Raw genomic sequence first — 19,035 nt, 5'->3', positions numbered from 1 at the left:
TCATTCTTGTAAGTCTCCACCTTGTTCCCAAGATCCTGGAATAATATGATACTTAATATTCTAAGAAAGCTTAGACTTTTCCATAAGTGCCTCTGATGTTTGCCTTAACATCAAGTCTGAAGTCAGATAATAGGCTAGAAGAATGGGAAAAAATAAAGGATCATACTGTAATGAGCCATTATATTGGTGGGTATGTTCAAGACACAAATGTAGCTTCAGAAGAGAATATAGGTTGAGCACAAACTCAATGAAAATAACTAGAAGAGATAAAGCAAGTTTCTTAACTAAAATTATAAGTAACATAAAAGTAATTGAGGTAAAAATTGGAATAGAAATAAATTAGTGGAGGAAAAAAGTAGAAATGGAATTGACAACTTGGCACAAGAGGTATAACTCCTTGTCCAAGCAACAGATTCCTTAAAAATTCAAGGGGAAGCCAATGATTCTATGATGCCACAAAAAATATTAAAAGATGACAAAAAGGCTGAAAAGAAACAACCCAGAAGAAAATGTAAAGTATCTCATAGCAAAATAACTGACCTGGAAACCAGATCAAAGAGAAAACATTTATGAATCACTAGATTATGAGGGAAGCTGGGTGGCTCAGTGGATTGTGAGCCAGGCCCAGAGATGGGAGGACCTGGGTTCAAACCTGGCCTCAGACACTTTCTAGCAATGTGACCCTGGGCAAGTCTCTTAATACCCCTCACCTAGCCCTTACTGCTCTTCTGCCTTGGAACTAATACATGGTATTGATTCTAAGATGGAAGGTGTAAAGATTAAAATTTAGGAATATGGGGAGACTGAGGCAGGTAGAAATTAGTTTCTCTCTGCAAGGAGTATTATATTTTTTAAGAGGTTTATTAAGGATTAAGGATTAAAGAATATACAAGTAAGAAAAATGTGCCTAGGCCAGAGGCCTAGACAGAATAACCTCACATCATGGAAGAGACGCCTCTGCTCCAAAACGGAAGTCCAAAAGAGAGCCCAAAAACCTTTGCCACCAGCTTAAATCCTTCCTCGATCTCGGCCCACCTCAGAATTGCCGTGAGATTACAAAGCATTTTGGGGAAGTGGAGCAAAGGCTTGTGGGGATTGTAGTCCTGTATTCGAGTCTATTTTTTACAAAGGTAAGGGTTTTAAAAAATCATTGGATTATCTTGATATTATATTAAAAAAAAAAGAACCTAAGTATATTTTAATAACTCTTAAAAGAAAACTACCTTAGGGGCAACTAGGTGGCTCAGTGATAGAGCCAAGTCTAGAGATGAGAAGTCCTAGATTCAAATCTGGCTTCAGAAACTTCCTAGCTTTGTGATCCTGGGCAAGACATTAATCCTAACTGCCTAGTCTTTACCATCTATTTGCCTTGAAATCAATATTTGTATTGATTCTAAGACAGAAGTTAAAGGTTTAAAAAGAAAAGTTACCTAGATATTCTAAGGCTAACGGGCAAAGTGAAAAGAGAAAGAATCCACCAGTCACTTCTCGAAAGAAACACCTAAATGATATAGCATAGCCAAATTCCAGAGTTTCCAGGTCACAGGGGAAAAATAGAATTCATAATATGATTACAACATGGTCCCTTGGCTAGAGCAAACTTATGTGAGGTATCCTTGTACCATGAAGCCATAGAATTATACATCTATAATTGAAGGAGGCATTAGAAGCCATCTAGGAAACCTTCCTCATTTTAACAATGAGGAAATTGCAATCTGAGAAGGTTCAGTGATTTTTCTTTTGACATACAAACAGAAAACATGAGAGGTAGGATTTAAATCCAGGTCCTCTGACTCCAGAATGAGTGCTTTCCCCTCATTTCTTGAATGAAAAATGTGTTTATTTCCTGTATCTTTAGGAAATTTAATGGTCTCATTAAACAGGTTGTGATTTTTAGATTTTTTTTCTCCATCTTGCTTGGTCTAGCACCCAGGAATGTGCACACCCACACTACATGGGCATGTGCTAGCAAATGACAAATCAGAAGCAAATGACTGTCCCCTGGGCTGTCCTAAATGTAAAAATGGAGATTTGAACCCTGGACTTCAATCCCCAGAAGTTCTTGCTCTAGTTCCCAGGATGCCCTCTAGTCTCACCTGAGTTCCCACCTGTGTGGGATCAAAATTTCTATTTAAACTGGCTGTAAAGCCTACTAACTCTTCCTACTTCCACTTCCAAGCAGACACGTCTCTCATGATGTAAGTGAAATTGAATGGGCCGTTTGGCCCTCCTAGGCACGTGCTTTCTTATTTGTATTTTATTTAATTCTTAATCTTTAATAAACCTCATAAAATATAATACTTCTAGCAGAGAAACTAATTTTAACTGCTACAGTTAAGGCTTACCACTTTGGAAAGATGAAATACCTTCAATCTTCTGATTCTTTTTCTGATCTACTGTTACTAAGTTCAGTTTTTCATAGCTACTACCTAGAATTTTTTTAAGCTACGTTTCTCTGGCCAAGGTTTTTTAACCTTGCAAAGCTGTTGCTGATTCAGCTTGTTCCAGCCATTAGATAGCTCACGGGCTCCCGGCTCCCGGCCCTGCCTGCCTGAGTTCCTGCCTCTGCTCCAGACCTGTTTGCTGTTTGCCGCTCACCTGGCCCCAACCCCGGCTCGTTCTGCCTGCCTGCAATCAGGCCTCCGACCCAGATGGCTCATCGCCCAGGCTGCTGGTAGCAGACCCAATTTCTTCAGGAGCAAAAACCAGCTGGTAAAAAACGGGGGTAATTTTCCCTTAGGCTACAATTAGCCTCCACGTGGACTGGGGGCAGGGGATCACAGGAGGGGAGAAAGAAAGGGAAAGAAGGGACTTTTCCAAACAGGACCTTACAAGCATGGCTACTTTAAAAAGATATCTTTTAACTATATTGATAATTTCATTTACTTCACATGAGATTCAGGGGAAAAATTCAGCTCTCTGCAACTCCTTAGCTAACTTTGGAGGGGCAGCTGGGTGTCTCAGTGGACTGAGAGAGGCCTAGAGACGGGAGGTCCTCAGTTGAAATCTGACCTCAGATACTTCCCAGCTGTGTGGCCCTGGATGGGTCCCTTAAACCCCATTGCTTAACTATTACCAATCTGCCTTCTGACAATAGGCATCTAAATGGATAAAAACCCAAGGAACTTTAAAGAGACTGGAGGTTATATTTTTAAGGCATTTAAGACTCCAATGTTTTATATAAAAATCTCTGTATTCTATTGCATTTTACTGATTGCTTTGTTTAAGATTTAACTTTGTGATTTTAAGTTCATATATTACTGCATTCAATATTATTGTTATACTGTTCATTTTAATGTATTGAGTTTTAACTACTGTTATATTCTGTTGCTTTCCCCCTATAACCATACTGAACAAACATTGAGTAAGCCCATATAAAAAACAGCTTTTCTATTTTTGACTTTGTAAATTGTCACATGGAGGATAGATGGACTCCCTCAAAAAATTGCTATAACAACCTTTGGAAAATTTACTGTGCTAAATATCTCAAATCGATTTTAAGGGTTTTTTAGACATGATTTTTAGAATTTTTCTTAACAATCTCTGGTCATTTTTGCCTGCCCCTACCACGAGATAAGGCCCATTTTAGTAGTTGAAGTGAAATACAATTATAACCCCCAACCTTCCCGCATTTCTAAAAATGTGAATGGAAGTTGAGCAGTTAATCTTAGGGCATTTGTAAGCCTCCAAAAAAGGAGCATCTCTCATTTATAACTCTTCAAGCTCACTACTTTATTTCCACCAGAATGATATCTAGATTTCTTGATGGTGTTCTAAACCCAAAATGAGTTTTACTTTGTTTAAAAATATGTTTACCAAGGTTGAAAGAATTGCCATGATTGTAAACAATTGTGACAAATATCCATCAGTTCATAGGTTTTTAAAAATGCCATACGGCAACTTCTGTGAAATATGATAATGTGTTTGTTTGCTATTGTAATTAATTGGGCTATTGAGAATTTTGGGGATATTGATAACTACATATTTGTACTACTGTTCTTTAAAAATAAAAAATGTTACCTTGTTCAATTCATTTGCTTGCACTCACAGTGGATCATGGCCAGATATGAAGAGGAAATGGATCTCATTTTTGGTGAGAAAGCCTTGCATTCTATATTTTCTTAGCTGACACAGTGTGTCAATAATTATAAGCTATATTTTTGAATTTTAAAACTTTTATTATATTTTTCTTGCATGTGCAATTTACTATTTCAGTTTTTTTATTTTTTCTCTCCTTTTTTATATTTGAAGCACATGTCACCAGTATTAAAAATCTTCTTTAACTTTTTTGATTTTGCAGTAATATAAGTTTAAGATACATTTGCTATAATGTCAATACATGCCCACAAAGCTTGAGACTATATAAATGATGCCACAAATTATTTTAAAAAAATTATGGGACTTTGCTTAATAATTCTGTCTGATTCCAGGACAAGATATACACAAAAGAGCCATTGCATAGGGCCAAAGATAAACCAATCCAGGATTGATTGATGCACTTTCTAGCTGCTACAAAGGTCTTGAACCTAGTGTGAAGACTCGAGGTTGCTATGTTTAACATTGTTAAGACATAGGCCTTCCTTGTGTACACACTCACTCTGAAAATACAGACGAGTATCCCCAAACTTGGCTCCTACTTGACTCCTATAGTCTTGTCTCTTTTCTGTCTTTCATAGCGTGCAAACTTTCTATAGTCCTGGCTACTGACTGGGTAAATGCTTACTTGCTTAGATCATTTTAATTGGGCCCTGATTCAAGGACCTGTTATAGATTTATTTTTCCTTTACTTAGAATTTTTACACATAAGACTTTGATAGTCTATATTTTCATCCAGAAATTTTCTTTTTTATTTGGATTTTTCTAATGTCTTTTTAATTTCTCTTACAAATTGATTCATATACCTCATACCTCAGCCATGCATCCCTAAGTGATCCTGTGTTTTTCATTCATCCCTTTAACGGGGGAATGTAAAAATATTATTTTAAATTGCAAAGTTTAAATTCCTTTTAAGAAGAATTTTAGGTAAAGAAAGATGCTACCCCTCTGAATCCAGAAACTGAACTGTTTGGAGAAGACACCATGAAGATGCCTCCAGACCACAAGCTGCACAAGAAGATCAAAATGAACTTTGGGTGTGGTTGATTGAACATTTATTTGTATGTATACTTTTATGCCAAAGGGGACTGCCCCCTAACTGGCTTTTTGTCAATGTGTCTAGCAATTATTATTATTTTTTCTTCTTATCCTCAAATTGTTGTAATGTTTAAGTTGATTATGTTTTCATGATCTTTTTGGGGTAAACTTCTTTCCCCAATAACAATCAAATGGGGGTATGTAAAAATGGAGATTTGAACCCCGGACTTCAATCCCCAGAAGTCCTTGCTCTAGTTCCCAGGATGCCCTCTAGTCTCACCTGAGTTCCCACCTGCGCAGGATCAAAATTTCTATTTAAACTGGCTGTAAAGCCTACTGGCTCTCTCTTCCTACTTCCGCTTCCAAGCAGACACGTCTCTCATGATGTAAGTGAAATTGAATGGGCCTTTTGGCCCTCCTAGGTACGTGCTTTCTTACTTGTATTTTCTTAAATTCTTAATCTTTAATAAACCTCATAAAAATATAATACTCTTAGCAGAGAAACTAAATTTTAACTGCTACATAAGCCAAGCTTGAACCACCATTGGCACATGTGAGATGCAGGAAATATTACAGACAAAAGAGTGGTTGCCATAAACTGTGACCACAAAAATATGGGTTCAAGACTTTGGATTGCCAAAAGCATAAAGATAATTTTTAATGTCTTGATTTTATATCAAAAATAATATATCGCCATGGGAAAAATTCCCAAATATGAAATACCCAAGTCAGCTGGGTTTTATGGAGATTTTAATTAATACAAATGAAGGAATTAAAGAAAAAGAGAGAGACAGAGTAAGAGGAAATAATAGGAAAACTAGAGCCTAGGTCAATGGTCTAGGCCTTTCTTTTAAGAGAGAAAACTAAGTCAGTCTTTAATCACTCACCACAAGATTTTCCTAAGCAAAACTCTAGTGTTCAGAGAGATCCTCCAGTTCAGCTCCTGAGCTCAACTAAGTTCAGCCACCAAGAGACCTCCAATTCAGCTTTCTATGCTGAACTTACTCCAGAGGTCTCTGACCTCCTTTTAAAGAGAATTTTCTCCTATGTCACCTCCCCTAAATTTTCACATCTACCAATCACAGTAGATGTTTTCCAAAGGGCTGACCATTCTTAATTCACACCTTGTTATCATCTTCTCTGGGTAGACTAAAACTTCTGAGTATTTCACACCTCTTTGCTAAGGTTGTCCCTTGCAAGTTGCTTTACATTTTTAGTGATTAATTTGACCTTCATAGGTACTTAGCACCCTTTTGTATTAGATCTAAAAATAGACCTAGCTTAAGGGCTTTTGCCTCACTATAAGTATGAGTTAAGTACTTTTTCATTGTTCAGTAAGGAGTTTACAACTTTATCTTCCTCTGAAGTATGCCTAAGTATGGGTGGAGTAATGTAAAGTTCTCACATACATTCCTGACTAAGTACCTCCATTGTTTAAAATGGGGAATAGCCTTAACCAAATGTTCTAAGGTAGAGTCTGAGCAGTTTTAAGATTCACAGAAGTGATGTAGAGAACTGCCTCTGGAGTCCCCGTCACTTCCTATAGAGAGGGCTAGAGGCCAGTTGGATCCTGGAACTTGAGTTTGGAGGAGCTCCCACAGACAGCTTTCCTTCAATTGGTCATGTGGGTGAAAAGGACTGACTTCCCTTTCCCTTGGCTCTCAGGGGAAGTCTGCCCTTGGCCAAAACCCTTGAACTCCTGCCTGGCTCAGTCTGAGCTGGAGTAGTTTGAGTTAACTCTCTCTCTTTCTTAATTTCTTCATCCTATTGTAATTAAATCACCATAAAACTCCGTTTTGACTTGAGTGTTTCATTTAGGATTTAAGAAATTAAATCCTTGGCGACCAATAATATTTATATTTAGTCTCAACCATAAATTTAACCTTACAAGGTGACATATTAGATGGATCGCTGGATCTGGATGCAGGATGATCTGAATTCAAATACAGCCTCAGACACTTACTAGCTATGTTACCATGGCGAAGTAATTTAATTTCTTTTTTACTTCAGTTTCTTCAACTGTAAAATGAGAATAATAACAGGAACTACTTCTCAAGGTTGTTAAGAGAATCACATCAGATAATATTTGTAGAGTATTTAGCACAGTGCCTGGCACATAGTAGGTGCTGTATATAGATACTTATTCTCTTCCACTTTTTCCCTTCTATATTGGGAGCATATGGAACTATGTATCTCAAATACTCCAGGAAGCCATTCAGAAAATACTGAATAAGAAAGGATATGTTTTTTCAAGTTAGAAATTCTTTTTAAGGTTATAATATTGTGATGAAATCTTAGGAACTAAACTGTCTTGAATTACTTTTTTTCCCCATGGGCTGGGGTCAGGTGGGGGCTTTTGAATTAATCTTCAAGGAAATTTTTCTTTTATTTAATTTCTTTTATATTTTTAATTTATATTTTATATTTAATTTATAATTTATAAATAATTCATAAATTTATTTATATTTATGTTATATATATTATATATTATACATATATATTATATAATATATTTATATTAAATTTATAAATAAAAATTTCTTTTATTTAATTCCCTCTACCAATGCAAATTGGCAACCTCTTGCTCTACAAGCATTTCCTGGAGGGTTCTGCCATGTTAGGTAAATTGCCTAGAGTCCCATAATCAATATATGTAAAAATTTTTCCTAATTCTGAGTGTGGTCCTCTATCCATTTCACTATATTGCCTCTTTCCTTACACTTAGAAAGAGGCCATGAACATTATTAGTATATATCTTGTAGTAGAAAGAGCACTAGTTTTAGAGTCAGAGGACCAGGGCCAAAGAGGACCTTTGGTTCATACTACCCGTGTGATCCTGGCAAGACATTTCTTTGTTCTGGTCCTCAGTGTCTACACCTGTAAAATGAGGGGATTGAATAAGGTCTCTAAAGACTTTTTAATCTGTAATATCCTATGAGCCTGAGGTATTATCTTCTGGTAATTTCATTTACACACTATAATAAATCATCTTTCTTTTTCATCTACCTTAAATATGCTCAGGGTAATTAGGCTGATGTCCTACATTTTTCTGTAAATAGTTAATGAATGAATAAAAGATATCCCTAGAGCTCCTCTACAAAATATCTCTAGGGAGCACCAAATGATTCTAGGTCTAGAAAATAGAAAGATTAAGAGAGAACCCAGGTGTCTGAGTGGGAGACATAGGAGACTTGGAAAAAGAGAAAAGGATTTTCATTTAATAGAAGTTCAGATTGGAAAAGGGCATGTTGCTTGGGAAGTTAAGAGGGAGCACTTAGACCTGGACTGGAAGATGTAGATCAGAAAAAGAATAGATTTAAGGAACTAGGCTAAAGGACCTTGACCTCTAAGTAGATTTGGGCTCAGGTATTGGAACAAAGATATCTAGATGGTACAGTCTCATAGGATTTAAAATTAGAAGAAAAAAAAGAGTCTTAGAAACCTTCTAGTCCAAAAGCCTCATTTTATAAATGAAGAAATTAAGCCCCTCAAGGATGGCTTTGTCCTGGACTACACAGGAAGTAAATAACAAAGCAGAGAGCAAACTCAAGGTTCTTTGATTCCAAATCCAGGGCTCTCTCCAGTATACACACTGACTTCCAACATATGGGACTTGTCTCTGAAATTAGATTAGGCAAGATTCTACATATGTTCCTGAACTTTCTATACAATGTCTAAGAAGTCTCTTCATCCTGGAAGTTTCTTCTATTACTAGACTCCAACTTTGACTCCACTCATTGGAAGTGTGAACTATTCCTGCAAGTTCTACCTCCACTTGGTTGTTCTCCCAGAATCTCCACTTTAAGCACAAGACCCAGGGCAGCCCTGCTTTCATTCCTCTCCATGCTATACTGGTGACTCTTCTGGAATTTCTCTATAATACCCCACATGGGATCCCTTCATCTCTTCCCTTCTCTGTTCAACACCCTTTTATGTTATCTTCCCCCATTAGAACATCAGTATCTTGAAGAAAAGAACTGTCTTTCTGCTTATATTTGTATTCCCAGAATTTCACACAGGATCTATCCATAATAAGAGCTTAATAAAAGCCCTCATATACCTTTACTTCTAGTAGTAAATTTATTTTAGTTGCCCTGGAAGACAATCCTGAGAGTTGATTGCTAAGAGATCTTGTTTCTTAAGAGGAAGGGCACAGGAAATAAGGGGGCAGTATGGGTTTCTGAGGCCAAGCTACAAGGAGTAGGGTAGGAGTTGGAGGAGATAAGACTCTCAAAGGCAGGAATACTGACTTGTTCTTCAGTACATAGTGGGCACAGGTGTAGCAGTTAAAATTAGCTTCTCTGCTAGGAGTGTTATATTTTTTAGAGGTTTATTAAAGATTAAGAATGTAAATCTTGAAATTTCTCATTCTTGTGAATGTTAAAAATTTCCCCATTGGGGAATTCTCAATTGGAACAATTCCCTACTGGGAACATTCCACATTTTGACAGTGAGAACTCTACTTGGATCAGAAATGGGAGGACCTCTGCTCCACCCATACTTGGGACTGCTTTGGGAGAGAGAACTCCTTGCTAAACAATTAAAGTACTTTAACCCATACTTATAATGAGGCAAAAAGTTCTTTAAGCCATTCCTATTTTTAGAATTAATACAATGGGATGCTAAGTACCTATTAAAGGTCAGGCAACTTGTAAACTTGCCAGGAGCAAAGAGGTGAAAACTTATTCAGAAGTTTTTTCTGGTTCAAACTTACTAAAGGGATTAGTCGACCCAGCAGTGTTTTTTCTGATTCAAACTTACTAAAGGGATTAGTCAACCCAGCAGTGTTTTTAGAATGGGTTGTCCTTTGGAAAACATCTACTGTGATTGGTAGATGGAAGAACTTAGGGGAGGTGACATAGGAGAAAACCCCCTATATAAGAAAAAGCAGAAGCTCTTATGAAACAATCCTTTTGAGGAAAATCTCTTTATGAGATTGCTTGAGAGGAATCCTTTTGAAGAATCTCTTGAGAGAGGCTCTGGAGAAGGGAAGCTCTTGGAGGACAGTCTTTAAGGAGGTCTCGCTGGAACTCCCTCTGAGGAGACTGTCACTAGAATCCTTGCTTAGACAGACCTTGTGGTGAGTGATAAAGGACTGACTGACTGATCTCTCTCTCTTAAGACTCAGGTCTAGGGCATGTTGGCTTAAGGCCCTTTATACTTATTTCCTTTTTCTCTCTTTTCTTTAATTCTTCATTGTATTATTAATTAAATTCTCTATAAAACCCAGTTGACTTGGGTATATTCATAATTGGGAATATTTTCCTGGCAACCACCTTATATTTGATTTAAAACCAAGACACTGTAGTGAAACATATTTTCTGCAGTCACAATTTACTCACCCACTCTTATATCTACTATAATTTATATCTTCCACTATTTTAACTCTTACAGTTTAAGGCATCCAACTATTTTAAATGTAACAAGAATTAAAGAAAATACAAAATAAGAAAGCACATGTCTAGGCCCAGAGAGCCCATTCACACTCACTCACTCTACATCCTACCTGGTAGAGCTGCATGTGCCCAGATGTGGAAGCCAAGAGAGAGAGTCTTTTGAAGGGGAAGCAGGAAGAGAGACCTCAGTAGGCTTTACAGCCAGTTTAAATAGAAATTTTGATCTCGCCCAGGTGGGGATATCAGTGAGATTAGAGGGCATCTTGGGGACTAGAGCAAGGACTTCTGGGGATTGAAGTCTGGGATTCAAATCTCCATTTTTACACAGGATGGTCTAGATAACCAAACCCAAATGAGTCATTAGAATGGAGAATAAATAATGTCCAAGGACTTTCCATAGTACACCAGAGTTTTACAAAAACATTTACTATACTAGCAAAAGTGTTGGTTACCTAGTCAATGAATTTCTAGAGATTTAGGCATGTAGGGGTATATTAGTGTATTATTTCTTTCAGGCCACTAGTAAGAGACTTAACTCACTGCAATGCATACAATATAGAAGCAATCCCCAACCTAGGAAAGGGTTGATTCTAAGTTTGATTTGTTGTCAATTACTTGGAATTTAGGATGCCTATTCCTCTGAAAAGGGTATTAGAAGAGGTAGTTAGATTTCTTAGCATAGGCTATAATAATGGCCCAGTGCATAGCTGAATTTTGTATATTCTCTGTAGAAATATGACAACAATAGCAAAAGTATCACTTGTTGACAAGAAGAAAGTTACATGGAGCAGTGGATAGAATGTTAGACTTTGAGTCAAGAAGACCTAAGTTTGAATCTTACCTTAGATACTTAAAAGTAAGTTATTTAACCTCTTCCAGCCTCAGTTTCCTTCTCTATAAAATGGGAATAGTAAGTCTATTCCTCATAGATTGTGAGGATCAAATAAGATGCCAGCTTTGTAAATCTTAAAGAGCTGTATAAATGCTTGCCATGTGGTGCCTTGGGTGAGCGATCATGAGATACAAATTTCTTTACCTAATGTGTGGAAAAATTCAGGCAACACTTGACTGTTGGTGCTCTGCCAGTCACAGGCAGAATTACTTAGGATCATTTCATCAGACAGGCACCTATATGAATATGCCAAATCCATCTTGCCAAAGCCATTTTGAGGAAATGAAGACTGACTTGGATCACTGAATTGAAGAAAACACTTTCCTTGCTATGGAAAAATTTACAATGAAGGAAACAGGGGCTGGCAAACACAGATCTCTGACCCAGTTCCTCAAAAAGTCATCAAGTAGCCTCAATTATATCTGGCAAAAACCTTCCAAAGCTCTTCTGAATTCTGTGACCTGAGAAACACATTCTTTTACTTTCCAATGTGAGATCTAGAAATAAAGCAGTCAGTTATGAGTGGGACAGATGACTTCTGTGACTCCTTCCAATAATGAGATTCAGTGATATTGTATGCTTGCAATGAAAATGGTTTGAAATTGTATATTTTATTATTGAATACTGTATTATTGAAATTATATTACTAGTAAATAAAATATAGAAATGATTTGAAAATGAAAAAAACTTTTTGTTTATTTAAAATTTTTTTGAAATATATTTTTAAAAGTATTTTTCCATGGTTACATGATTCATGTTCTCTCCCTCCTCTCTTTCTTCCCCCTTCTCAGAGCTGGCAAGGAATTCCCCTGGATTATACATGTATTATCACTCAATACCAATTTCCATATTATTCATTTTTTTAATTGAGTAATCTTTTAAAACCAAAATCCCAAATCATATGCTTGTATAAACAAGTGATAGATCACATGGAAAAATAGCTTTTTAGAATTGGTGCTTTAGGAAAAGTAGATTTAATTGGAGAGGAATGAGGAAGTAGATGAAATTTTCTGGAGCTAATGAGAAATCAATAGTAATTAGATCTCAAATTTTTGACTTTCTTTTTTCTTGACATATATAACTAGGAAGATAATTAGAGTCTTTATCTGTAAGTTAATCTGCCTGTTTGTCTGTCTCTCCTAAATCCCAAAGGGACGAATAAAAAAGAAAGAAGAAAGAAGGTTAAGAGGATTATTAATGGACAAAAAGTAATTTATGGAGATAGAATAAATGGAACTTTGAGTAATTAATATACTTTATTCAGGAACATATTTATACAAGATCTATTTGGTTTGTTGTTGTTGTTCAATTGTTTGAACTGGTCAACTCTTCATGATCCCATTTCAGGTTTTCTAGGCAAAGACACTGGAACATTTTAACATTTTCTCCTCCAACTTATTTATGAATGAAGAAACTGGAGCAAACAAGGTAAGCACCTTCCTCAAGGTCACACAGATAATAAGTGTCTGAGGCCAGATTTGGACTCAGATTTTCTTAATTTAACTCCATGGCTGGCACCCTATTCACTGTGACTGCCCTGAAGATTCATTTGAAGGAGATGAAAGGAAATGGTGATGAAGACTCACTGAGTTGGGAAGAAGTTCCCTCTTCTGTGAGGGAACTTAATTCCTAGCCAGAGTGAATGAGTCATAATGGGATAGAGGAAGTTCCGTAGGGTGGGTAGGGGAGAGGGTAGGAATGTTTAAACTAGCTACAGGAATGTAAGACATATTTGCATATTGGATGTTCAAGATTTGGGGAATGTTTTATGCGAGCTTTAATATATGAAGCTAATGCTACTGATCCTCTATTATAAGAAATTCTTTGAATTCCAGCTATATTTACACTTATTTACTGGGGTCTCTGATTTGGTACCTTTTTTAGATCAAAGAAAAATATTTATGGTAATTGATTAGAAATAAAGATGTAGTCTGTTCCTGTTGAACATAATGAAGCTTACTGGTCTATTTGGGCATTAAATTTGTGATTTTAGACTAAACAAGATAGAGAGCATTACAAGATGTAAAATGAATAATTTTGATTAAATTTAAAAGTTTCTGTACAAGCAAAACCAATGTAACCAAGATTAAAAAGGAAACAATAAACGGGAGAAATTTATAAAAATTTCTCTGATAAAGGTCTTATTTCTCAAATATATAGAGATCTAGCCAAATTTCTAAGAAAATGAGTTTTTCTCCACTTGAAAAATGATAAAAGGATACGAACAATCAATTTTTAGATGAAAAAATCAAAGCTATCAATCAACATATAAAAATATACTAAATCAACTCGATTAGAGAAATGCAAATTAAAGCAACTCTAAAGTGTCACCTCACACCTTTCAATATTGGTCAATATGACAGTAAGTGAAAATTATAAGTGATGGAGGGGATGTGGCAAAATGGAGACACTAATTGTTGTTGGTGGAGTTGCGAACTGATCAAAACATTCTAGAGGGCAATTTGGAACTGTGCCCTAAGGGCTATTAATCTGTGAATACCCTTTTAACCAGAAATATCACTAATAGGTCAATATCCCAAAGAGAAAGAAAAAAAGGGGAAAGGATCTACTTGTACCAAAGTATTTACAGCAGCTCTTTTAGAAGTAGCAAAGAATTGGAAATTGAAGGTATGTCCAATAGTCGGGAAATGGATGAACAAATTGTGGTATATGATAGTGATGGAATACTATTGTTCTATGTGAAATGATGAGCAGGATGATTTCAAAAAAAGCTGGAAAGATCTACATGAACTGATGCAGAGTGAAGTAAGCAGAACCAGGAGAACACTGTACACAGTAATAGCAGTTATTATATGATCATCACATGCTACTCTCAGCAATGCTGTTGGAGTCAGAATGTAGATCAAAGCATAAGATTTTTCACTTTATTTTATTTCTGTTTTCATATTGAGATTTTGGTTTTATATGATTATACTCTCATAACAATGAATGGAAATATGTTTTGCATGATAATACATGTATAACCCAGATCAAATTGCTTACCTTCTCCAGAAGTGCAGAGGCAAGGAAAGGAAGAGGACAATTTGGATCTTATAACTTCAGAAAGCATACGTGGAAGATTATTATTATTATATATAATTGGGAAAATAGAATATCTTTAAAAAAAAAAGTAAATCTGATACCAGAAAAAAAGAATAATGATGACTAAAGAAAATGCCTAGTCCTTCATCTTTCTGGTCATGTGACCAGAAGCCTCCCTCACCTTTTTGCTGTTGTTGTTGTTGTTGTTACATTGCCTCAAATCTGGCACTGATGATTTAATGACATTTGGGGAAAGATGAGGGACACTCCATGCCGGTCAGAATCAGGGAAATGGAATATGATTTAGTGGCTATGAAAAGTATAAAGATGGGAAATCTTACACAAGAGCCCAAGGTCATTCTCCATCACCGTTGTTCAGAGGTATTAGCACAAGAAAATACATAGATAAACCTCTGGTTTTTGTTGTTAAAAAATAATAAAACTATGATCTTTGATTCATAAACCTGGTACTCTAAAACACCTTGTTAACTGCAGGATAAATGATTGATTTATCATAATATAATAGGAACATTAATGTAATCCATGGCATAACCCTAAAGTGTAGCAAGTGAAACCAGTTCCATTTACTAGCAAAGAAAGGTATAGGATCTTGGGAAATTTGAGCCTGATGTGAATAGGATAAAGATGGATTGTGGTTTATGTCCATGGGTTTGTCTATATTAAATGTGTCCATGTACAATAGACATGTCTCAAAACTCAGTTCTCTATTTGGTGACTTTGTAAAATTCTGGAACATTGCTGAGGTGGTGGCTTGTCCTACTATTAGTGTTCATTCTGGTTTGCCAGGCTCTGTGAAAGCAAAGAAGTAGCAAGTGTAGCCACTTCTAGCCTTCTAAACTGGTATGGCTTTTATTGCCTCTCTCTTCTCTTCCATGACTCTCATTCCTAATTCCTCCCTACCACTAGTTCTTTGGAAAATGAAAGTTGGGACAACAGATATTCCACAGTTGTACCAGTTCTGAGATGAGGTAATAATAATAGGTCACATTACAATTAAAATTTGTGAATCAAATATTTACATCCATCCATTGATCCTCTCAAATTTGAGTGCTAGCATCTCTGGTATACAGGATAAGGAAATGGAGGCTGAGAAAGATGAAATGACTTCCTCAGTCACATAGCTTATAGGTGTCTGAAGTAGAATTTGAACTCAGTAGTGTTCTGTTCACCAAAATCAGGCAGCCTCACTAGATAAAATTGAAACTGACATGCTTTTAAAATCATACTTAACAGTCACCCCATTCTTCCAAGTGCTCTGGTCTACCTTGCATCAAGTTTCTCCTGAAATGATAATGAGATAAACTAAGATCTTAACTTATAACTAAAGGTTAAATAATAATTGAAGTACTTAATGATAAGGATGTCTGAATTTTTATTATTTATTTATTAAGAGGATAATTAAAAAAAAAAGGGTTTCACATTTTAAAAATATACCAAGAGCATACCTTTTTTTTTTTTAATCAGAGCACTATGGAATGGATTTCAAGACAGTACTTGCAGATTCAAAGCTGACATAAGACAACTTTTATCCTAGAAGAATTAATCATAGGATCATAGATTTAGGGCTGAAATGGAACTTAGTGGCCATTGAGTCACACCCACAACCCCCTTCATTTTGTAGACGATAAAGCTGAGACAGATAGGTTACCTGAATAATGGTATAACAGGTTTTAGGGTGGAAGAGAGAATCCTCCCTATCTGCTGAAAGTGGACTATAGGCTTATCCCAAGCTAGATTGCCTGAAAGTTCATTCTGTTTTCTTGAGGAACATCCTACCTTTATTTAGTATAGGGTCTAGGAATAGTAGGTATTTAAGGGTTTCCCTGCTTCTGGACATACCACTCAACTGTGCTCAGGGAGGCTATTTAGGGGAAAAGGAGGTGCTAAAAGAAAAAATATCTCGGGCATTCCTGGACACATTAAAGTCTCTGGGACTGGAGTGGATATCTGGAAATAGTGCCTTCTCCCCATCACTCTCAGGCTGTGTATTATCATTTCTGTCTCATCTCTCCTCCCCTTCTTTCCTCTTTCAAGTCTACCTTAGGTGGTCACTTTAAGTCATGTTCACCTGTGTAAAAATGTTAGGTGTGATATTGGGTGGTGGAAATGGAGAGAGATATTCATACAATGGATCTATCCTGGACCTCTGCATTGAAAGTATATGATAGTCAGTTTCTTGATCTATAAATTGATGAGATTTGGCCTAATGATGTCTTATACCTTTAAATTTAGGACCCTCCAATATAGTGACACCTATTCTCAGACAAGTCAGGGTCCTACAGCTGAGGGAGAAAATGCAAATGATTAGAGCTGTCAAACTTTCCATTGCAGTCTGCAAGCACTTGCAAAACTCCTGAGCATGGCCTGAACCAGATTAAACTATATTTGGAAATGCTTAAATAAATGTACAAACCATATATAATATTAATTCGTGATTTTCTAGGACAGTATGAGGGCCCAGATATTCATTTCTATTTGAGCTTGACCCCAATGACTTACAGCATAGACAGGGAAGAGCTCCTTAGAGTTCAGGTCCCACTCATTGATGTGTGATCCGATCTGTATCCCAGGAAAACCCAGTTCCTTCACACATCGATGCATTTCTTTCACCGCCAGGTCTGGAGCCTGCATTGGCAATGTTCCCAGGCCAACAAACCTTTTTGGGTACTTTGCAACAGTTGTGGCTAAGTCGTTGTTTAAAATCTGGCACAGGTCTAAGGTATCATGAGGTTTGGCCTGGTAAGAAACAAAAAGAGATATATGAATTAGTTGTATGTATATACATCTACCTACTTGCCTACCTACTTACCCTACCTAGCTGCCTTCCCACCTACCTACCTACCTACCTGCCTGCCTGCCTGCCTACCTGCCTACCCGTCTACTTGTCTACCTGTCTACCTACCTACCTATCTACCTACCTACTATCTGCCTGCCTGCCTGCCTGCCTACCTGCCTACCTACCTATCTACCAACCCACCCACCCATCTATCTATAGGGCAAGATTTGTGATTTTATCAGCAGGGGAGGAGGAGGAGGATAGAATAGGCATTTATATTGTGTAGACTCTGTTACAAATATCTTTTTTGATTGGTATAGGATCTGCTAGTATGGAAGTTGTTCCCACTAGTTCAACTTATTGGAAACAATGTTTTAGACCAGTGCCTGGGACTGAGATATTAGGTGATTCATCCATTGCTTATCTGTGCCAGAATCAGAATTTGAACTCAGATCTTCCTTACTCTAGGATTGACCATCTAAAGACGACAACAAATTACTTCTTACCTTATAGTGGACATTTAATAAATTTTTTAAAAATTCAATTGAAATGTCTCTCTTAGTTTATCATTACTGTCATCTAATCTATTTTTGTATCCTGACGACCACTGGGTTTTGTCATTTGCCTTATTGGAAACACTTTTTGGAACTTCTGGGCTTTTCCATTTGCCCTGCATCAGAACTTTTTTGGATTACCTCCTCTAATTAGAGTGTGAGCTTTTGGAGAACAGGGCTGTCTTAATTTTTCTGTTTGTATCCTTAATGCTATCTGACACAGAGTAAGAATTTTAATGCTTTTTTTCATTCATGTATACATGAATTCATTCATTCATGGTAGCTAAAACTCACAACATTAGCAACCATTATTTTAGTTAAAACATTCTAATTCCAGGATCCCTGCCTTTTAAATGTGTATTTCCCAAGAAAGGATAATATTAATATATTTAATTATTTTATTTTTTAACATGAATGATTTATTTAATTTAGATTGTCAGTCACCCAACAAGGATGTCCAGAACTGAGATTTGGGACTAGTAAGTTTTGATGGAAAGAGAAAAGGGAGGGCAAACCCAATATTGCTTGTTTCAGAAATTTTACTCATTCTGTTTCTGGGTCTGTGTGCAGAGGAAGAGCTATAAAGGAAGAAATTAGATAAAGGGACAGAAGGTTTGTGGGAAGAGCATAATTAGTATTAAAGTTTTAATTGTATAAGTCTTTATACAAACAGTAAGCTACTAGTTAGTCTTTCAAATGGACATTTCAAAGCTTCATACTTACCCAGTAGCTAAACATAACAGGGACTGTAGAAAGGGCTTGCACAGTTACTCCTAATCAAAGAAATAGACAAAATCAGAGAAAATGTCAACTCTTTATATTTTTATTTATGTCATCCATTCCCTAAAACCCTGCTTTCCTTTGAATTCCTCCTAGAATCATCACTAGCAATCTTTGTACCTGTTTTGGGAAGTACCTGGGGCAAAGATCATGAAATCTATCACTATTTCAAATCTAAAATTCATAATTTTAAACAGCACAAACTGAGGGTTGAATAGGATATAAGGTGGAAGAGACTCCAAGACCCTATTTTGTGGGAGAGAGATAGAACTGTACTTTACTATAAAAACTCTTTGAACTCTCTTTTCAGGGTCCTTGTGTTTACTAAGGAGCTCTGGACCTGATTTGCTGTGCAATTGAATTCCTTGCCAATAAATCACATTGCTCTGACTTAATTTCTTTATCATAAAATTAATTGTGGATTCTTTCAATTTCTATTTT

The 19,035-nt window shown here is 36.4% G+C and overlaps 1 protein-coding gene across 2 annotated transcripts in view; it reads right to left on the bottom strand.

Annotated features, from left to right (window-relative positions):
• ACMSD (aminocarboxymuconate semialdehyde decarboxylase) overlaps positions 1–19,035 on the bottom strand; it is a 108,424-nt gene that overhangs the window by 46,284 nt on the left and 43,105 nt on the right. For both annotated transcript variants that reach the window (XM_007494086.3, XM_001369735.5), the window contains 2 exons: positions 18,538–18,587; positions 16,984–17,220 (listed from right to left, as the gene is read on the bottom strand). In XM_007494086.3, the coding sequence (XP_007494148.1) occupies positions 16,984–17,220; positions 18,538–18,587 (287 nt within the window). The remainder of the gene's footprint in view (positions 1–16,983; positions 17,221–18,537; positions 18,588–19,035) is intronic.

This window comes from Monodelphis domestica, chromosome 4, assembly GCF_027887165.1.
Source record: "Monodelphis domestica isolate mMonDom1 chromosome 4, mMonDom1.pri, whole genome shotgun sequence".
Classification (NCBI taxonomy): domain Eukaryota; kingdom Metazoa; phylum Chordata; class Mammalia; order Didelphimorphia; family Didelphidae; genus Monodelphis; species Monodelphis domestica.
The sequence above is the reverse complement of the archived record's forward strand: the minus strand, read 5'-3'. Positions and strand labels throughout refer to the sequence as shown.